The sequence below is a fragment of the Phyllobates terribilis genome, unplaced genomic scaffold (genome assembly GCF_046119375.1).
Source record: "Phyllobates terribilis strain yellow unplaced genomic scaffold, ASM4611937v1 Scaffold_4__5_contigs__length_816908805, whole genome shotgun sequence".
In the NCBI taxonomy this organism is placed as follows: domain Eukaryota; kingdom Metazoa; phylum Chordata; class Amphibia; order Anura; family Dendrobatidae; genus Phyllobates; species Phyllobates terribilis.
The window spans coordinates 401,533,517-401,556,462 of record NW_027362764.1 but is presented as its reverse complement, the minus strand read 5'-3'; the positions used below and the strand labels follow the sequence as shown (position 1 = coordinate 401,556,462).

The 22,946-nt window shown below is 45.1% G+C and overlaps 1 protein-coding gene across 8 annotated transcripts in view; it reads right to left on the bottom strand.

The window, feature by feature from the left end:
• Positions 1 to 22,946, bottom strand: part of LOC141265436 (NFX1-type zinc finger-containing protein 1-like) — a 249,779-nt gene that overhangs the window by 140,336 nt on the left and 86,497 nt on the right. For 7 of the 8 annotated variants that reach the window (XM_073678517.1, XM_073678513.1, XM_073678514.1 and 4 more), the window contains one exon: positions 1,509 to 1,622. The exons of the other annotated variant lie outside the window; for it this stretch is intronic. In XM_073678517.1, the coding sequence (XP_073534618.1) occupies positions 1,509 to 1,622 (114 nt within the window). The remainder of the gene's footprint in view (positions 1 to 1,508; positions 1,623 to 22,946) is intronic. 8 annotated transcript variants of the gene reach the window in all.

The window sequence follows — 22,946 nt, the reverse complement described above, 5'->3', positions numbered from 1 at the left end:
ATCTTCCAGCCTGGCTAACAAACATCCCTAACCATTAATTTATGCGCATTCGGCGCAATTGTACAGACAATAACCACTATCTTATGGAAGCCACTCACCTGCTCTGTAAGCCTCCACCATTTTCATTTTCAGAGTGCTAGGCTGCTGCTTAGAAGAACCCATGGCTGATGTTTTTTGGTACAAGGTTAGAGGAGGCTGGGTTTTTATAAAGCTGGGAAATTTGCATCTCCTGGCCTTTCCTAACGATGATAGTGAACAAGCCATAACCCTAAGGATATGTGCCCACGATGCAGAAATGCTCAGGATATTTTCCTGAGCGTTTCTGCATCTCCCTGGCAGAAAAAAACGCATGCGGATTTTACATGCGTTTTCCTGCCAGGGACATGCGGAAATGAAGCGTTCTTCACATGCATTTCCGCATGCGGGTTGACAAGCGCTTTCCAAGCGATTTTAGCATCACTTGGAAAGTGCTTGTCAACTTGGTCACACTATATAAATCCATGCAAACAGCATGGATTTATATAGTGTGACCGAGAGAATGTCAAAAAAAAAAATGTATACTTACCCTCCGATGGCCCGCGCTGTCTTGCTTCACCGTCCCGGCTGCCGGCAGCGGTGGATTGAAGGACCTGCCGACGTCAGCGTCGCGTGACCCGTCACATGACTCTGACATCAGCGCAGGTCCTTCATTCCATCGCGCAGTGACGGGAAGCAAGGAGGAGCGCAGCGCGGGCCGTCGGATGGTGAATATAATCTTTATTTTTTATTTTATTATTTTTTTACAGCTTTTTTAATGGTACCTGGGTGTGGATGAGACTCTCCTCTCCTCCACACCCGGGTACCATCCGCACATTAGAACGCGCCAATTACGCAAGTACAGATTCAGTATTGCGGAATTGGCGCATTCTAATGCAAGTCAATGGCAGCGAAAACGCAGCCCTTCCGCAAAATAATTGTTAGTGAAGCGTTTTTTTCCGCAATGATAATCCGCAGCGGAAATTTCCGCAGCATGTGCACAGCACATGCGGATTATCATTGGGGAACATGGCAGACCTTCTACCATGCGTTTTTTAAGCGTTTCAGCAGCGTTTTTGCCACTGCGGAAACGCTTAAAAAACGCATCGTGGGCACACAGACTTACAGGCTAATTATGGTCAGAAATGTTGGTCCAAGTAATTTTAGCAAACAAATCTCAAAGGGTGCCCAAACTTCTGCATTGCCCCATTTTCCTTTTTGTAATTTTTAAAATGTAAAAGATTAAATAATATATATTTTTTAGCCTAAAATACAAAGGAAATGTGTCATCTTTAGCTTTAGATCTTTTAGAGATCATTTAATCTTCAATTGCTTAACTGTTCACAATAACATTCATTTTGACCAGGGGTGCCTAAACTTTCACATGCCATTGTACTGTACAAAAATCTCCTGACATATTCCCTTTAAGTAGTGACCATCCAAACAATTGAAACTGGTTGCAAGAAAATCAGTAATCAAAGCACCTTAATTACCTCTAGTATCTCTGCTATTAAAACCAGTTTGTGATATAAATCTTGCTCCTTTGCTTTGTCCATATCCATATCTTGGTTTTACAATTTGTTCAGATTCTTCATTATAATGATCCTCTGTAAAAAATAATTATATTTTACAGATGAAGATTCAACATGTGTACACAGAGACATGCTAATCCAGGTAGAGCTTTGTTTAGCCTGTCTCTTTTGATAGGGGAAATAGCTATATACACTGTGTGCACAATTATTAGGCAAATGAGTGTTTTGATCACTTTTATGCATATTTTCCAACTCCAGCGCTGTATAAACTTGAATGCTTATTGGATGAAGCAGATCAGGTGATGTGTATTTGTGTAATGAGGGAAGGTGTGGCCTAAGGATATTAACATCCTTTATCAAGGTGTGCAGAATTATTAGGCAGCTTGTTTTCCTGAAGCAAAATGGACCAGAAAAGATATTTAATTGACTCTGAAAAGTAAAAAATTATCTTCCAAAGATTTGAGAAGAATGAAATGTGAAGTGACCATTATCTTCCAGTCCTTTCCAGAACTTTTAACAGAAGTACAAGGTGTTCAGGCAGTGTCAGACTGGGGTGCTTAGGGCCCACCAGGAGAACTGACTCGAGGGGTCCACTGCAAATTTCAATGCTCGGGATAGGTTCAGACTCATGTGCAACAAGCTCCGTTAAAAAGATAGACACCCTAACAGGACCTAAAAAGATCTGATTATATTCAATTGGTCTTTGTCATGTGACAGATGCATTTCTTTTAGGAGTTTCATTTTTCTTTTGCTATAACAATACAAAAACAAAAAAAGAACCTTGAACGCAGACGTGATCCTTGCTATACCTGTTCATTTTTAGGTTTTCAGGATGCAGTATTTTGTTTTAAGTTTCCCTGAGCCATATTTTTTTTCTTTTTGAGTTTATATGAAGGCTTGATATTTTTCAATGCTATGAAACAATGCCATGTGCATATCATTTAATCCCTCAATGACTGGGCTATTTTCTATTTTTGCAAATTTTCCTTTCCTTCTTCCAAGAGCCATAACTTTTTTATTTTTCCATCCACATAACCGCATGAGGGCTTGTAGTTTTTTACAAGTTGTACTATTGAATTACATCATTAATTTTATCATGCCATGCACTGGAAAGCGGGAAGAAAAGTCCAAGTGCGTTGAAATTGTAAAAAAAGGTGCAATTCCACAATTCTTTTTTGGGGTTTTTATCTACCATGTTTACTCTGCAGTAAAACTGACCTGGAAATATGATTTTACAGTTCAATACGATTACGCAGATACCAAACATGTATATGTTATTAAGTGGTGAAAATAATTTCGGAAATTTGTTTAAAATATTTTTGCTTGTGTCACCATTTTCTGAGACCTGTAATGTTTTCAATTTTTGGTCGATGGGGCTGGGTGAGGGCTTATTTTTTGCGCCCTGAGCAGACATTTTTTATGATACCATTTTGGGGTAAATGCAATGTTCTGATTGCATCTCATTGTATTTTATTGTAATGATGCAGTGCCCAATAAAAATGTAATTCTGGCATTTCGATATTTTTCTCATTACGCTGTTGTTTACCAGTCGGATTAATTTATTTTACATTTGGCTGGATCAAAGATGGGCACAGACCTCCACTTCAACTCAGACACCAGCAGGGTGGAGGTGGGGTCCTGCCATGGGCTGTTATTAATAAACATGAGCTAATAGGATCATTGTGGGTTGAAGAAGGGCTCAAAATCAACTCCCAAACCTTGTGCAAGTTTTTAGAAGACACTTTGTTCAAGTAGTGGTACAGGAAAAAGTCAGCATCTTTCAAGAAAACCATGATTCTTATGCAGGACAATGCTCCATCACATGCATCACAGTACTCCACTGCTTGGCTAGCCAGTAGAGGCCTTAATGATGAAAGACATGGACCCTTTCCTTGCCTGACCGAAACCTATTGAGAACTTGTTGGCCCTTCTTAAACGGGAGATTTATGGAGAAGGTACAACTCTCTGAATAGTGTCTGGGAGGCTGTGCTTGGTAGTGCCCAAAAAGTTGATCATCAACAGATTAAGAAACTGACAGACTCAATAAATGCAGTTTTATGACTGTTATTGAAAGAAAGTGTGGCTACATTGGTCACTGATATTTGTTGAAATGTCAGAAATTTATTTTTGTACATTTTGAGTTGTATGGTTATTATTCTCACTTTAACAGATTAAAATGAACAATTGAGATGTAAAAACATATTCAGATTTCAGCCTTATTAACCTTTTGGATTGACTGACAGCACTGTAGTTGTTAAATAATATAATGAATGATCAAAAATACAAATTCTACCTTCTCACCAGTGCCACCTTGCAAGGCTGAGAGCTCAGGTGTGGCTGTGTGCTGAGCCGCGGTGAAAAAAAATCCTGCTCTCTACTCTGGTCTCAGGGGAGACACAGGAGACCTCACGCTTCCCCTTAGTGCCTCTGGAATGTGATCAGGAGAAAGAGGGGAGAAGGTTAAATTAAACTATACTGGATGGAGAGGGAGAAGGAGGCAAGAAAAAGAAAGTGACACACGAACAAGAAATAGAGAGGAAAGGAACTAAGACACACAGGAGAAAATGCATAACTGACAGAAGGAAAAAGTCAAAGGAGAGGTCTGAATAAGGAGAAAGAGCAATTCATTTAGACTTTAAACCATATTTTGACCCTCTTAACATATCTCTAATAAGTCATTGGGACTTGAAAAGTACTACACACCATTTAATTCTATCATATCTATACAGCATAAAGAATGCCATCTTCTGTCCAGTTCTAGTACTGCAACTACAAGTAAAAACATATGCAAAGAATGAATACAGTCAAAACAAAAGTGATAAAAGCAACCACTTTAGGAAATAATCCTGCAAACCATCATTATATTGATCTAGACAATGCAACTAAAAAGTATACCCGGACAATAGACAACCTGCTTTGGGTACCTTTTCTCTCTCTAAACAGGAGACAAAATAGTGACAAATGATAAATCTGTGAGTCTTCCGGTTCAGGCATCGACCATGTAATCCTTGATATACCGTTTATGCTTTCCCTCCATCCATTTCATTCAGAAGCCTTACTCTCGATTTTTACACCCTCCTAGCTACTGTAGTTGATATCGAACTAAAGACGTCCTCTACAAAATAACACTTCCTTATATGTACTGTTATCTCCTACGTAGCGGGCAAAAACAGCCTATCTCTTCCCACCACATTGACGATTCCTGCTCCCCCAAGATGGCTCTTATTCTTGATCAAGTTGAGCAACTCTCCCAAACAGGAGGGAGGAGGGAGTCGGACCTTAACCTTAAATTGCCCCGTTCCTTCTAGTCAAAAAAGGGGGAGACACAAGTTGATCCTTCCAATCTAGCAGCTGAGGTCATGGCTAAATTACTACCAGAAATTAAAACTATAATCCAATCTATGCTTAACTCTGCCTTGAAGGATATACAAGATAGGCAGTATGAACAAGCCGAACAGCTGACTGAATTGGATACACGTATTTCAACTATAGAGGACGAAGTAAAAGATGACCACAGCAGTATGACAGATATTGCCCTCGAAAACCGGATTTTGAGGGACCGTATAGATGACTTAGAAAACCGTTCCCGTAGAAGCAATCTACGTCTAGTGGGGCTACCGGAGTCATACATTCAGAGCATCCTGAAGTCACTATGCGAAAATGACATTCCGAGAGCTCTAAAGCTAACAGAGGGTATAAAGGTAGAGAGGGTGCACAGGATTGGCCCTCCACCTTCTACCTCCACAAACCGGGATGCATCCAGACCGCTTCAGGTCATCATGAAATTCCTAGATTACAATGATAAAGTGGACATCATACGGGCATATAAACAACTGAACCACCCACTGATCATCCAGGGTCAAAAAATCTTGCTGTTTGAAGACTATTCCATGGAGGTAACCAGAAAACGTAAGGCTTGCAGCACCATTTGCACCAGACTTTATAAAGAAAAAAGATTGAAAGATTCAGATGGATCCTTCCGGGAATTTATTTCACCTGACAAGGCGGAGGTCTTCGTCAACAATCTGTTGTGCCCAAGAGACAATCTAAAACGACCCCCACAAACGGTCAACGGGTCCCACTACTCACGGACCCCAGAAAGATCTACGAACTGGGCAGGCAAAGGAGAACAGAAAACTAATAAAAATGTGACAAGTAAGGTTAAATAAGAAATTATTTTATTTCCTTGCAGACATACTGAGGTAGACTGTCGTCTTAATTGTCATATGATTATGGGAACTTTCGCCCCCCTTCATCTCTGAATTTTTGGGGCTTTATTGACATATTGCATTTAGAGGGAGGGGGAGGGGTGAGGGTGAGGCGAAAACATGTACAAAGGAAAGAAAAGAAATATAACATAATGGAAAGGACAGAATTACTAGTAGTTATATACATATGGCCGGGCAGAAGTGAAGCCCAGGAAAATGGTTCTTCCCAGCAAGTCGGAGCAAAATGTTCCCGTTCTTGCTGGGACTAATATGTTGTGTTATATATGCTACTTACTGTTTAAATTTAGTAGATAAGGTTGAATTCTATGTCTGTTTTTGGTTTCTATTATGTAATCTAATGACGCGCCCCCAAGGCCGTGGGGTACTCGGCAGCCGGGCCTCTAGTTGCCGGGGGATATCACGGTGGCTGGCCCGGTCCGTGGCCCAGGGCGGTCACCCAAAAGGGGGATATTATTAGGGAGATTTGGGAAAGTTCGTGACGCCACCTGTGGTACCTGGTGAGGATCACCAGCGCTCCAACAGTCCTCTGAGGCAGATGTTAGGGCAGCCTGTGATGGGACAGCTCCCCACAGGTGGAGCCGGCCTCATGGCAGTGTAGTAGTAGAGAGTGGGTTGCGTTGGGCGTTGTAGTGCAGGGGGAACGATGGCGCCGATGAAGAATGGACGGAGGCAGTGCAGTGCAGTCATCCAAGGTTTTACTCACAGTTCTTAAGACACTTCACAGGTGCACTATAGAGGTAAAGGCCTCCCGCGTCACGCTGCGTTCACCGGGCAGGGGTTCAATCCTTCCTCAGGCGACTTGGGAATACCTGGCAGAACCCCACTTTCTCGTGTTCCTATTTTGACCGTCTTCACACTGGTCTTTCTCCCTCCTGCTCTGCGCTGCCCACTCTCAATCCCACTCGGGTGCTCTGAAGTCCTTCCTGTACGTCAGATCCGGGACCTACTTGACCCTCTTGGGGATTAGAATGCTGCAACCATCCCTCTGTCTTCTGACAGATGCGGGGCGTACGGGTGCCTTCCTGCACTCGCCGTACCCCCTGGGATCCCTTCTCAAAACGGAGAGTACTCCCTGCTCCCCTCCGGGGCCTCCAGACTTGGCCCTAACTGTGGAGCAGATCTCCTAATGAGACTCTGCCCCCGGACTGTTCTTCTGAACAGTCCCGAGCTGCTCTTCTGAACAGCTCCCTAGAACTCACACTACTACTGAACTGCCACCCTAAGATGGCTTCCCTATTTATACTCCTACAAAGTGCTCCCTCTAACTACTTCCTCCACCCACACCCACTACTGGTTCCTCCTACCTTTGGGTTCCCCCCACTCCAGCCAGGGTCAGGGCTCAGCAGCTGCGCTCTGCATGTTGCCCCTCCAGCCGGCCTGGAGTAGTGTAGTGTTGGATGCAGGTGTTTGGGGTTCCGTGCAGCACTCCCTCCTTACCTGATAGAAGGGAGACACCACACCTCTGGGTGAGGTGCAGTACCTCTGTGGCGACTGAACCCTCAGGGGAGCCACATCCCCCCCCCGGTAAAACACAGCACGTCCGCGGGCTGGAACAAAGCAAAACAGGGATATATGACATGCAAAATTTTTAAGATGCATCCGCATATAAGATTATAAAAACATTCTTCCCTTTATGAGAGGCACATCACTTTAAAGTTGCAGGTTACATTTTTAGAAACATTATAAAACTTTCTTAAATAACATTTTTCTTTTCCATAAGTGCAACAGGTAGCAGCATGAGGGACCCGTCCGCAAACCCTCAACATAGACCCTGGGCGTGGCTGCAGGGCATAGGTGATCCTGCAGTAGGACCACGGCTTCTGCCACGCCAAATGGGTTTTTGTTCTGTGGTCATGGGTATTATTATAAAACCAATAGGGTGCACTTTAAGAAGTGCTGAACTGTTTACAATGTCAACATCCGGCTGCTCACAGTCTTCAGCCTGTATACCCTCACGGGTAATAGTAGAAGCATACACTCAAAACATTATTTAAACCATTATTTTTCAACTGGATAAACAATGTTCAGTCCCACTTGCGGGCTCAATAGTGGGGACCTTGCCTGGGGTACTCTTCATTTTTCCCTGACCCAGCCGGGTCACGAGGGACTTCCTGCAGGGATGTGTCCTTGCTGACATGGTACACATGCAGGGCGTACCAGCCACGTTCACCACCATGATGCCGGGTGAACGTGACACGATCTCCCGGATAGAGGTTGCGGTCGGGATGGCCTTCCTCCAGCTCGGGCTCCACATCCCGCCAGTTGACAAATATGCCCCTGTTGAAGTCGGGACTGCGGATAAAGCCCCACCAGCCTTCAAATTGAACTTAACTATGAGGCCTTCCTCGCGGGGGCTGGGGTGGGCTGACTCCGCCTGACGGTCTTGCGCCTTGGCGGCCTTGTCTCGGGCCTCCAGGCGTTCACTGCACTGGAGTGAGGTGCAGTACCTCTGTGGCGACTGAACCCTGAGGGGCGCCACACTAACATGTAATCCATCATCACCCTACAATTATCTCTCCAGTTATATTTATCTACTTCAATTCTGAATATGACTATTGTGACCTGGAATGTTAAAGGACTGAGATCTCCCCAAAAAGCTTGAAAATCCTTAGGCATTTAAAACGCCTAAAACCTGACATAGACTTCCTACAGGAGACAAACCTTCCAGAAGTTGATTTCCCCAGGATGAAGAAACTATGGGTGTGTGGTGTTTATGATTCCCCTCCAGTGGACAGAAAGGCTGGGGTCCTAATCCTCATTAGTAGTGTTGAGCATTCCGATACTGAAATATCGGGTATCGGCCGATATTCGCGGTATCGGAATTCCGATACTTAATTCCGATACTTTTACAATATCGAATACCGGAATCGGAAGTTCCCATAATGCCTGCGCTCTGCAGTGTCTCTGAAGGATGACAAGCTGGATGGCAGGGCTCAGCTGCGATCCAGCCTGTCATCAGAATGCCATCCCAGCTTGGGAGAATGCTCCTGATTGTTTAAAAGCCGGCGGGCGGTAAAAAGCCGCCGGCTTTTAAACAATCACACAGCCCCATACTGCTTCCCCGCAGCCTCCCACCCCGATCCTCCACTCCCCCCATCCTGATCATAAGTTAGGACCGGGCGGGGAGCACAGCACCAAGGAGCGGGGAGCGAAGGACCCGGGCGGGGAAGCCGGCAGTGAAAAGACTTCACCGCCGGCTTTCCCGTTCTGTGCTGCACTTTCCCGCCGGTTATTTCAAATGAACAGCTGAGGTATCAGGTGATGCCGATCAGCTGTTCATTTGAAGTAGCCGCGGTGCCCTCAGAGGGTTCATGTGAGTTCATGCTTGACTGCATTGCATGAACTCACATGAACTTTCCCACGGCCGCACAGGTCAGCCACACCTCGCAGACCATTAGCCCGTCATGATTAGTGTGTGCGGGTGTCTGTGCGATGTCTGTGGGTGTGTGCGGGGTGTCTGTGCGATGTCTGCGAGTGTGTGCGGGTGTGCGCGGTGTCTGCGGGTGTGTGCGTGCAGGCAGATATAGGCCGATGTGACACTACTACTCCCATCGGCCTATGTCTGTCCCCCGTCCACTCGTGCCAGCAGGATCAACTCGATGGGAGCAGTAGTTCCCATCAGCCTGATCCTGCTATTTAAACTGCCCCATGTGCTATTTTTGCCCCTATACATGTTTTTTTTGGTCCCCAATAAATTTTAAATACATGTCATTGGTGGCCAGTGGTTACCTACAATAAATTAATTTATACATTACCTGTCCCCGCCGATCGCCACCTAAAATAAAGTAAAAAATAAAAAACTGCACCTATACTCACCTAGACACCTAATTCCCCGAAGCCATCGATCTCCTGTAATAAAATGTAAAATAATAAACCACAACCTTATCCTTACCCCTCCGTAGTAGTCCACGAGTGTCCCACGATGATCTCCAGTTTAGAGCAGCCACATAGAATGTGACCGCTCTGAACCGCTGCCGCCGCTAGAATGATGGGGCCGTAAAGAAGCCCCGTCATTGCATAAGCGGGTTCGCCGGAGTTCAGGCAGCGCTGCTCCGGTTAGCTCCTTTACGGCCCTGCTGTACCGTGAGAAATTCCCACGGTACAGCAGTGCCATAAAGGAGGTCTCCGGAGCAGCGCTGACTGAATGCACTCTGGTGATCTCAGTCAGTGGCTCCCGCTGCCGGGAGCGGACGTGTTCCCGGCAGCATGAGCTTACAGCAGCCATGCACAGCTGTCACCATCTCCAGATGTGACAGCTGTGCATGGGAGATCAGCACAGGAACGTGGACAGGTAACTATTTTTTTTAGTAAACTAAGAATTAAATAAAATGGTGTGTTTTATTTCAAATAAATTATTTTTTTCTGGGTGTAGTGTGTGTTTTCTTTTTAACACTTTGTAGGTTAGTAATGGGGGTGTCTTATAGACGCCCATCATTACTAACCTGGGCTTCATGGCAGCTGGCGCTGACATGAACCCCTGCCCTATTACCCCACTGCCACCACACCAGGGCAGCGTGGAAGAGCGAGGCTAAGCACCAGAATTGGCGCATCCTATGGATGCGCCATTTCTGGGGCGGCTGACGGCTGGTGTTTCTAGCCTGGGAGGGGGCCAATATTCATGGCACCCTTCCTGGGCTATTAATATCAGCCCCCAGCTGTCTGCCTAGCCATTGGCTTCAGCTGGAATGGGTGTGATGGTAAGTATGGTTTAATTTAGAACAATAAAGAATTGTGTGTTTATTTCAATTAAATGACTTCATTCTGGGTGTTGTGTTTTTTTAAATACTTTACTAGAAATTCATGGCGGTCATGTCTAATATTGGCGTGACCCCATGAATTTCAGGCTTAGGGCCAGCGATAATACCAAGCTGGCCCTAACCCCTTTATTACCCAGTGAGCCACCGCACCAGGGCCCTGGATGAGTTGGGTACAGCGCCAGAAGATGGCGCTTCTATGAACGCGCCATTTTCCGGGGTGGCTGCGGACTGCAATTTGCAGCGGGGGGGCCCCAGAAAGCTTGGGCCTCCCTGCGCTGCAGATTCCATCTCCCAGCTGCCTAGTTGTACCTGGCTGGACACAAAAATAGGGAGAAGCCCCACGTATTTTTTTTTTTTTAATTATTTCATGAAATTCATGAAATAATAAAGAAAAAAAGGGCTTCCCTATATTGTTGTGTCCAACCAGGTACAAATAGGCAGCTGGTGGTTGGGGGCAGCCCGTTCCTGCCTGCTGTACCTGGCTGGACACAAATATAGTGCGAAGCCCCACGTCAATTTTTTTTAATTATTTCAGGAAATTCATGAAATAATTTAAAAAAAATTGATGTGGGGCTTCGCCCTATATTTGTGTCCAGCCAGGTACAGCAGGCAGGAACGGGCTGCCCCCAACCACCAGCTGCCTATTTGTACCTGGCCGGACACAACAATATAGGGAAGCCCTTTTTTTTTTTTAATTATTTCATGAAATTATTAAAAAAAAATTGACGTGGGGCTTCGCACTATATTTGTGTCCAGCCAGGTACAGCAGGCAGGAACGGGCTGCCACCAACCACCAGCTGCCTATTTGTACCTGGTTGGACACAACAATATAGGGAAGCCCTTTTTTTCTTAATTATTTCATGAATTTCATGAAATAATTAAAAAAAAAAATACGTGGAGCTTCGCCCTATTTTTGTGTCCAGCCAGGTACAACTAGGCAGCTGGGGGCTGGAATCCGCAGCGCAGGGAGGCCCAAGCTTTCTGGGCCCCACCCGCTGCAAATTGCAGTCCGCAGCCACCCCAGAAAATGGCGCGTTCATAGAAGCGCCATCTTCTGGCGCTGTACCCAACTCATCCAGGGCCCTGGTGCGGTGGCTCACTGGGTAATAAAGGGGTTAGGGTCAGCTTGGCATTATCAGCTGGCCCTAAGCCCGAAATTCATGGGGTCACGCCAATATTAGACATGACCGCCATGAATTTCTAGTAAAGTATTTAAAAAAAAACACAAACACCCAGAATAAAGTCCTTTAATTGAAATAAACACACAATTCTTTATTGTTCTAAATTAAACCATACTTACCATCACGCCCATTCCAGCTGAAGCCAACGATCTCCTGCAATAAAAGAAAAATAATAAACCAACCTCATCCTTACCTTTCCATGGTTCCCAGGACAGTTTCAGCTCTGCTACATCGAGATGACAGGCTGGACCGCTGCAGAACGCTGCCATCCAGCCTGTCATCCCGCGGACACTGAGAAGCGCAGGCATGCTTGCGTTCCTCAGTGTCAGGCTGTGACGGCATCCAGATGAGCCGAGTCTCTCACGCTCACCGCATGCGCAGGAGAATTCTCCCACGCTGTCAGTGACGTGCATGAGGTGAGCTGAGTTCATTGTCGGCTCATCTGGATGCCGTCACAGCCAGACACTGAGGAGCGCAAGCATGTCTGCGCTTCTCAGTGTCCGCGGGATGACAGGCTGGATGGCAGCGTTCTGCTGCGGTCCAGCCTGTCATCTCGATGTAGCAGAGCTGGAGCTGTCCTGGGAACCATCGAAAGGTAAGGATGATGTTGCTTTATTATTTTTCTTTTATTGCAGGAGATCGTTGGCTTCAGCTGGAATGGGCGTGATGGTAAGTATGGTTTAATTTAGAACAATAAAGAATTGTGTGTTTATTTCAATTAAAGGATTTTATTCTGGGTGTTTGTGTTTTTTTTTAACTTTGACTATGGGGTTAGTAATGGGGGTGTCTTATAGACGCCTCTCCATTACTAACCTGGGCTTGATGTCAGCTGGCATTATAAGCTGACATCAACCCCAGCCCTATTACCCCACTGCCACCGCTACAGGGCAGTGGGAAGAGCAAGGCTAAGTGCCAGAATTGGCGCATCCTATGGATGCGCCATTTCTGGGGCGGCTGACAGCTGGTGTTTCTAGCCTGGGAGGGGGCCAATATTCATGGCACCCTTCCTGGGCTATTAATATCAGCCGCCAGCTGTCTGCCTAGCCTTTGCTAGCTATTAAAATAGGGGGGACCCCACGTAATTTTTTGGGGGGGTCCCCCATTTTAATAGCTAGTAAAGGCTAGGTATTCATCTGGGGGCTGATATTAGTAGCCTGGGAAGCTCCGTGGGTATTACCCCCTTCCCAGGCTTCAAACATCTGCCCCAGTCGTCTGCTTAACCTCCGCTAGAGACTAAAATTACGGGGAACCCCACGCCAATTTTTTTTTTAATAAATCCTTTATTTTAACACTAAATGACAAGTACAGTAATCAACACTGTCACTGTACTTCATATATATGTGACTGACATGTTTCTATCTATCTAATCTATGTGTGATTCTCTATTCTTTCTATTCTAAATTGTCGGGTACAGATGCTGAATTGCCGGCCGGCTTTTTTAAAGAGACGGTGCATGAAAACACTAATATTTTTTTAAATAAATCCTTTACACTAAATGACAAGTACAGTAAGCAACACTGTCACTGTACTTCTTATATATGTGACTGACATGTTTCTATCTATCTAATCTATGTGTGATTCTCTATTCTTTCTATTCTAAATTGTCGGGTACAGATGCTGAATTGCCGGCCGGCTTTTTTAAAGAGACGGTGCATGAAAACACTAATATTTATTTTAATAAATCCTTTACACTAAATGACAAGTACAGTAAGCAGCACTGTCACTGTACTTCATATATATGTGACTGACATGTTTCTATCTATCTAATCTATGTGTGAAGCTCTATTCTTTCTGTTATAAATTGTCGGGTACCGGTGTATGCCGCTGCTGAATTGCCGGCTTTTCATGTTTCACTGTGAGCACTGTTCCCATCGACTTGGGCAACCACCTCCCCCAATACATTCTACATTATTGTTAGTTGTTTTCCTTCATGTAGAATTAACCTACAAGGAAAGAAAGGGTTTATTTTCATTCCGATATTTGTGTCCCATTGACTTGCATTGGTTTCCGGTATCGGCGATATCCAATACTTTTTGGGTATCGGCCCGATCCAATCCGATCCGATATTTCCTGATATCGGAAGGTATCGCTCAACACTACTCATTAGTAAACATTACACACACCAAATCATTAGCCAACAAACAGACAGTGAGGGTAGACTGGCCCACCTAATAATATCTACGCCAGAGGGGGTTCTCTCTATCTACAACATATATTCCCCCAATGCAGGGAACAAATCTTTTTTTAAACAACTGGAGACTAGACTCCTACTGGACTCTAACCCTAATAAAATAGTGGGAGGTTACTTCAACTCAGTGTCCTTAGTTCCTAAAGATAGGAAAAATATCACAGGTGCCCCTCAAACAATAACTATTCATGATAAAGCGCTTTTGCCCCTTATGTCTGCCTGTCAGCTGATGGATTCCTGGAGACTTCTCGACTGTAGTAATAGAGAATATACTCACTTTTCACATGCAAATGATTCATAGTCCTGGATCGATTATATACTTGTCTCCCCCTCTATGGTATCCAAATTAATTACGGTATATAAAAAAAAAGCGCAGCAGCACTCCATTATGGCCAAAATACATAAAGACAATAAAAACATTTGATTTAAACTGTGTTATTACTCAATGAACTTTACTTACAAAAAATTGAGGTTCTTAGCACATAAATTGGCCAATTCATGTGTGCCCATTAACCGCTGCAAGGTGACCTCCCATCTGATGGGTACTACTCTGCCTACATGCCTCTCTTGGGCTACAAGCCAAGACCTTGCACTCCCCCCATTTAACCAGCAGGTGATGTATATTCTACTCTACCAGCCCATTTAAATTGTAGGTGTTTCAGCCCAGAAGTGACATGTTCTGTCCAGAGTTATAGGCTTGTAGCCCAAGAGAGGCATGTAGGCAGAGTAGTACCCATCAGATGGGAGGTCACCTTGCAGCGGTTGATGGGCACACATGAATTGGCCAATTTATGTGCTAAGAACCTCAATTTTTTGTAAGTAAAGTTCATTGAGTAATAACACAGTTTAAATCAAATGTTTTTATTGTCTTTATGTATTTTGGCCATAATGGAGTGCTGCTGCGCTTTCTTTTTATACAAATTAATTACGGTACGTATTAATGACATAGTCATATCAGATCATGCCCCAGTAACTATAGAGTTATCCAAGACCTTCCCCGGGGGCTCTGACTTTCTTTGGAGATTTGCTAACTACTTTTGCAAAGATGAATCGTTCATCTTCTCTCTTAAACTATGGTGGCAGGAGATCATCTCGGATAACTCTGAGCACTAGGATGACCCTATGCTTTTATGTGAGATGGCGAAGGCGGTACATCGGGGAAAATTCTGGCATATACATTTTATCATAAAAAAAAAGTTCTTAAAAAATATAATGAACTCTCCACTTAACTAAAAAAAAGCCTACACCAAATTATTACTTGACCCGTCCCTCATGAATAAGGAGCACTGGTCACAAAAAACAAACAGTATTTAATCTCTATGCAGATTTAAGGGAAAAATTTTATCTTTCTAAATTAGAAACCTACTTTTATAGATTTGGAAATAAGCCAGGACGGATGCTGGCTAATTTAGCTAAAGTAATGAGGAAACAACAAGGAAACAACAAGGAATACTCCAGCTAAGAAACTCCAAGGGAGTGATTCACACCAACCCTAAAACAATAAATGAGATCTTAGGCTCTTTTTATAAAGGACTATACAAAAACCCAAAACAAACCCCCTCTTCAACGCTTACACTCCTGGACAAGGTTAAGCTGCCCACCTTGTCAGAGGAACAAAAGTGCATGTTGAATAAACCTATATCTGCAGAGGAGGTCACCAATACAATTAAAAACTTGAGTCTAATCAAAGCTCCCGGCCTTGATGGCTATTCTCACAAATTTTTTAAGTCGCTGGTGGTAGAAGTCTCCCCAATGTTGGTGTTGATCTTTAATAAAATATCTCAAGGTAATCCCATTTTTCCTTCCGCAAACATGGCATACATTAAACTATTATTAAAGTCAAATAAAGACCCTTTGTCCTCCTGTTCTTATAGGCCAATTTCTCTCATTAATTCGGATATCAAAATCATGTCCAAAATAATGGCCGATAGACTGGTCTCCATACTGCCCAACCTGATATCTCCCGCTCAGGCGGGTTTTATTAAGAGCCGCTTGGCTACTTTGAATATAAGAAAAGTACTCTTGGTTCTAGATAAAATCCAGTTCACAAGGAGATCAATACAGGCAGCCTTTTTAGCTGAAGACGTCATTTTATTTATGTCTGATCCCATTCAGCATTTGCCTAAAGTTCTTGAACTCCTTAAAAACTTTGGCACTTACTCCGGGTAGTGATGGGCGAGCACTAAAATGCTCGGGTGCTCGATGCGCGGGTCGAGCACATTGGAATACTCGGGTGCTCGACCCGAGCAACGAGCCCAATGTAAGTCTATGGGAAACTCAAGCATTTTTTAGGCGGCTCCCCCCGGCGGTCTGCAGAGGGCCTAAAAATTGCCCAAATCGATGGGAACAGTGCTCAAATGACATGGGAACAGCATGGGGAAGACACCTGGAAGCATTTCTGACTCCCAGGTCACTTCTGTCTACAACGTTGTCAGGGGTATTACGCCACTTTTACGGACTCACAATAAAACATACAAAAACGAAACCAAAATGGATTTTCCTGGGAAATATGTTAAGGAACATCCTTTCCAGGATAATGACTTGTATATAAAGCAAAATAAATAACCAAAAACAAAAATACTCCTCTACACCTTGGGCTATGTTCACACTTAGTGTTTTTGATGCGTTTTTGCACTTTTGCATTGCTTTCAACCGTGACAAATGCATTCACCAGGAAATGTCATTTTAACATTTTACAATCTTATCTGGCCATGTGGTGTGTGAGATATCATCAGACACTTCGTGTTTCATTTATGAAGCAGGAACTCTGAAAGTCACAAAGCCTATTTTTGTAGGGCCATCAGGTGGCCTTTACTATTCTTAAAGGGCCAGCAGTCGACCCTCACTATTCTTAGAGAGCCATCAGCCGGCTATGTTTTATTGTTCCCATTACTAAAGAGTGGGTCTCCTATACTGTTATTGTGTTTGCCTATGCAGTGAATTCAAGGGTTGCCAAAAATCTGGAGGCACTCCAATGCCCCTTGAAAGAGACGTGGAGGTCAGAGGGTCTCCTGAAAACAATGTTCCCATTATTAGGAAGTGGGTCTCCCATTGTGTTTGCCTATACAGTGAATGCAAGGGTTGCCAAAAATTTGGAGGCACTCCAATGCCCCTTGGAAGAAACGTGGAGGTCAGAGGGCCTCCTGAAAACAATGTTCCCATTATTAGGAAGTGGGTTTCCCATAGTGTTGGCCTATGCAGTGAATGCAAGGGCTGCCAAAAATTGGGAGGCACTCCAATGCCCCTTGGAAGAGACGTGGAGAAGGGCCTCATAAAAAATGTTCCCATTAGAAAGGAGCAGGTCTCCAATACTTGTAATGCCCATGCACTAAGTGTATGGGCTGACAAACATGTACCCCTTGGGGGTATACATGAACATACTGTATAAAAAATTTTTTTTTACGGGCATCATAAACACCCTTTAAAAAAATTATGTAGGTGTTGCATCACGGACCACGGTCACCTGGGTGATATGGTGGTGGAGGATGAGGAGGAGGAGGAGGAGGACAAGAGCAAATAGCCAAAATCAGGAAGTGTATACTCATGTGTGGGTGTGAAAAGGTGCATGGGAATACACCTCCCAAAAAAGACTCTGGATTTGAGTTTATGTTACGCTGCTATCAATCGGTGGTGTTGAGAAGTCTGGCCCAATCCAGCCCTTGTTCATTTTTATAAGAGTCAGCCTGTCAGCATTTTCAGTTGACAGGCGGATGCGCTTATCAGTTATAATTCCACCAGCGGCAGTAAAAACCTGCTCTGATAAAACGCTAGCGGCAGGGCAGGCCAGGACCTCCAAGGCATAGAGTGCCAGTTCATTCCACATATCCAGCTTGGATACCCAATAATTATAAGGCACAGAGGAATCACGGAGGACATTGATACGGTCGGCAAGGTACTCCCTCAGCATCTTCCCAAACTTTGCACTCCTTGTGAGAGTACCCCACGCCTCAGGGCCTCTGCGATGGGAGGGGCTGAGAAAATACTCCCAGAACTTTGACAGTGTTACCCCGGCCTCTGCTGGATTGAAGTTGTGTCTCTCTCGCCGGTACTCCTTGGTTGTCCAATGAACTGTGACCTCTGCCGCCAGCGTTTTCAGATGGGAATTTTTTTAATAGTTCCGCAACAAGGGCCTTCTGGTACTGCCCCATTTTTGTAGACCTGTCCGCCTCAGGAATAAGAGATATAAAGTTCTCCTTGTAGCGTGGGTCTAGAAGTGTCACCAACCAGTAATGACTGTCACCCAAAATTTTGAGAATGCGAGGGTCATGGGAAGGCAGCGTAACATAAACTCAGCCATGCGTGCCAGACTGCTAACAGGCAAGAATTCCGTGTCCTCACCAAGAGGATGACTGACCATGCTCTCCTCTTCCTCCTACTCTCTCTGTCCTCTGGCCATCAATGCTGAACAGATGATATGACAGTTGTGCAGGTAGTACCATCTATAGCGCATGAAACTAGCTCCTGTTCTTTCTCCTCCTCTTCCTCATTGTCACCCAATCCACATTGGGATGAGATGAGGCTGGGCTGTGTGCAATCACCCTGTATGGTTCCTTGCTCCATCTCATCGTGCTCCGCCTGCAATGAATCCTCTTTGATTGTGAGCATAGAGCATTTCAGAAGACAGAGAAGCGGGATGGTGATGCTAATTATGGCGTCATCGCCGCTCAACATCTTGGTGGAGTCCTCAAAGTTTTGAAGGATGGTACATATGTCTGATATCCACGTCCACTCCTGAGGTCTTATGTGTGGAGGCTGAATTGAATACCGATGGCCTTGTTGATGCTGGTACTCAACAACTGTCCTCTTCTGCTCACAAATAATTCCCAACATCTGCAGAGTAGAGTTCCAACGCGTGGGGACATCACACACCAGTCTGTGAGCCGGAAGCTGCAAACGCTGCTGAAACATTGCAAGGGCGGCGGAAGCTGACTTTCTAAAATGGGAACACAGGCGGCATACTTTAACAAGCAGATCCGGCAGCTCTGGGTAGGATTTGAGAAACCGCTGAACCACGAGGTTAAGCACATGGGCCAGGCATGGTACATGTGTGAGCTCGCCTCGCCTCAGAGCCGCCACCAGGTTCCGGCCATTGTCACACAATACCATGCCTGGCTGTAGGTTCAGCGGTGTGAGCCACAGATCTGATTGCTCTTTCAGAGCTGTCCACAACTCTTCAGCATTGTGCGATTCATCACCTAAGCATATTAGCTTCAGCACAGCCTGTTGCCGCTTGGCCGAGGCAGTGCTGCAGTGCTTCCAGCTTGTGACTGATGTGGTCATTTCGGAGATGGAGGCTGAAGAGGAGGAGGCTGAGGTGCAGGAGCTGTAGACTGTGGGGGCAACCCTGATTGACCTAGGGCCCGCAATCCTTGGCATCGGGAGGACGTGTTCCGTCCCAAGGTCCGACTGGGTCCCGGCTTCCACTATGTTAACCCAGTGTGCCGTCAGCGAGATGTACCGTCTCTGCCCACAAGCACTTGTCCATGTGTCCGTGGTTAGGTGGATTTTCCTGGTAACTGCGTTGTTGAGGGCATGGCTAATGTTTTGGGACACATGCTTGTGTAATGGGGGGACGGCACACCGGGAGAAATAGTGGCAGCTGGGGACCGAGTACCAAGGGACGGCCGCCGCCATCAGGTTGTGGAATGCTTCCATCTCCACGAGCCTAAAGTGCAACATTTCGAGCGCAAGCAGTCGTGAAATGTGGGAATTTAGTAGTGTGGCTTGTGGGGCGTTGGCTGCGTATTTGCGCTTGCGTTCCAAGGACTGGGGTATGGACAGCTGAACACTGCGCTGGGACAAGGACGTGGACGTGCTTCCTGATGCTGCTACTTGAGAGTGGCAGGAGGCATCTTCGCATGCACCAAGGACAGGGGATTGGCTTGCATGCACAACAGCGGAAGAAGCAATGATGTCACCCGCAGACACTGTTCCTGGACCCTGGGGTTCTGCCCACAAAGTCGGGTGCTTTGCTGCCATGTGCCTGGTCATGCTGGTGGTGGTCAGGCTGCTAGTTTTGCCACCCCGGCTGATGCTGGCCTGGCAGGTGGTGCAAATGGCTTTTTTGGGGTTATCAGCAGAGTCTTTAAAAAACAACCAGACTCGGGAAGACCTAACAGTTGTACTGGCAACTTCCTTTGTGTTGGTGTTACGGGGAACGGTTGCCTGCCTTCTGTCTGCGGCCACCACACTGCTTCCTGCCTGTTGGGGTGCTCTGCCTCCCCCTGTGTGCTGCTGTCCTTGCTCTGCATGTCCTCCTGCCAGGTTGGGTCAGTTTCTATATCATCCACCACCTCGTCTTCCACTTCCGCACCCTGGTCCTCCTCCTGACTTTCTGGCAATTGTGTCTCATCATCGTCCACCTCTTATGACACTTTCCCACCTTCATGTGACCGTGGCTGCTCAAATATTTGGGCATCGCTACATGCGATCTCCTCTTGCCCCGCTTCAAGTGGCCCTGCCGAGAGGCCCGAATCTATAAATGGAAAAGTGAACAGCTCTTCAGAGTGTCCAAGTGTGGGATCAGTTGTCTCCGGGCACTCGGCATGGTGGGAGGAAGGAGGATCAGGGTGAGGAATATGCAGTCCAGACTCACAGCTACTGAGACTTGACCGTGTGTTGGCTAATCAACTGGAAGCATTATCCACTATCCAACCTACAACCTTTTGACACTGCTCTGGGTTCAATAGTGATGTGCTGCGGTTCCCTAGGAATTGGTACAGGAAGGTCGGGCGAGAAGATGTGGGTGTTTGTTGTGGCACAATTTCAGCTTGCCCACGGCCTCGGCCTCTGCATGCACCATCACCATCACGTCCAGTTCCCCGTCCCTTGCCCATTTTAAATGGAGGACAATATCTTCCACACTCACTACAAATGGTTGAATTTGGAGCGAAGTTATATGTAATCCGTGTGATGGAGAAACCACGGTTTTAAATACCTGGCCTGTAAGTAACTATTTTGAACAGCAAACCGGTGTCGAAAAATTTGCTGACACACTGAAAAACATTAGAATGGAGGCCAGAAATGGCAGAATTTTCAGAAAATGTATATGTGATCTGTGTGACGGACAAACCACAATTTTAAATACCTGGCCTGTAGGTAACTATTTTGAACAGCAAACTGGTGTCAAAAGCTTTGCTGACACACTGAAAAAAAATTAGAATGAAGGCCAGAAATGGGAGAATTTTCAGAAAACGTATATGTGATCCGTGTGACGGACAAACCACAGTTTTAAATACCTGGACTGTAGGTAACTATTTTGAGCAGCAAACCGATGCCAAAAACTTTGCTGACACACTGATAAAAAATAGCAGTATTTTCAGCGCAATTATATGTGATCTGTGTGATGGACAAACCACAATTTTAAATAGCTGGATTTGTAGCGCTGTAATATGGAAAGGACATGGCTGTATTCTGTAGTGCCAACAAGCAAGTGGCACAGAAAAACGGTGTTCTCTGGATTGCTTTTTAAGCAAATAATGAGGATTAAGATCCAAAAAAAAATATTACTGGCCCCTGAGATCTGGGCCTTTGTCTAGAAATGTCTAACAGCAGAAGAAGGCAGAACTGGAATGGAGCCTCTTGTGCTATATGAACTGCAGTCTGCTATATACACTGCCTGCCTATATACACTGCCTGCCTGATATCTCTGCAGATAGATTAGTCCTCAGAAGGACTGTTTGTTGAGATGGATATGTGTAATGTACTTGTTTTCTCCCTACACCACCTAATACACAATCAAATCTATCCCTAGCTCAGCAGCACCTCTCCCTACACTGCCTGATTGCGGAGTAGACTGACAAGCACAGCGGCGCCAGGTCTGATATAGACCTGATGACGCTGTGCGGCCAGCCAATCACTGTACTGCTACAACCAACATGGCTGCGGCATTATAGTGAGTGGCAGGCAATCCCTACATGTTGATTGGCACTCTAAAGAGCGCCAAACATGCAGGGAGGGGACCCGAGCATCCGCCCGAGCATCTCGTAAGTACTCGGCGAGCTCCAAGCATCTCAAATACTGAAATGCTTGGGCGAGTACCGAGTACTTGTGAGTATGTTCGCTCATCACTAACTCCGGGTTTAAAATAAATGTCAAAAAATGCAAAATACTCCCTCTAACCGAGAGAGGAATAAAATGATTCCCAAGTGGATCTATCGGTGGCATAATGTTAGCCCCCTCATATATTACAAACTTGGGTATCAAGATAGGTTGCTCGCCCTCGTCTTTATACATTCTAAACTATCCCCCCTTTATTAAAAAAATTATTAATCAGCTAAAGAACTGGCAAAATCTACCCTTATCCTTTATGGGTAGGGCACACTTGGTGAAGATGATAAGTGCGGCAAAGCTCATGTATCATCTACAAACCTTACCATTACTTTTAAAACACTCAGACGTTACTATACTTAATAGAGCTTTTAGTCAGTTTATCTGGAAGGGAAAACGTCCTAGAATTAGAATGAATAAACTGATAGCCTCCAAGGAAGAGGGAAGCATCAACTTTTCATGCATTAGAAATTACAACCTAGCTTGCTTTTTCGATATATAATAGATTGGCTTCATAAAAGACATACATATTCGGACTACTCGCTAGATTCTGACTATGCATCCCCCTACAACTCAACAGCTCTCCTCCTCTCACGTTTTACCTCGCTACCCTTAGTAATCAAGAAATCAGTGATCTTTAAGGATACTATCTCTACATGGAAAGCAGTCAGGAAAAAATATGGCCTTTCATTCAGAATCTCAAAACACCTTCCATTATGGTACAACTCAGAATTCCCCCAAGGTAGTGAGAATAAATTCTTTATAAAATGGCAACAAGCTGGTGTTGTGAACATATCTCACCTTCTTCACCCAATTGAACAGAGATGGCTAACATGTGCAGAAACATTGGGAAAATATTAACTACCCCCACAGCACTATTTCTAATATGAACAGATAAAACTCTCCGTCATTGCTAACTTAAGAGATGTTACCTTTGAAACTTCCCGAAACGAGCTGTATACCATCCTGTCATCTCCAATGGGTACCCCCTCAAT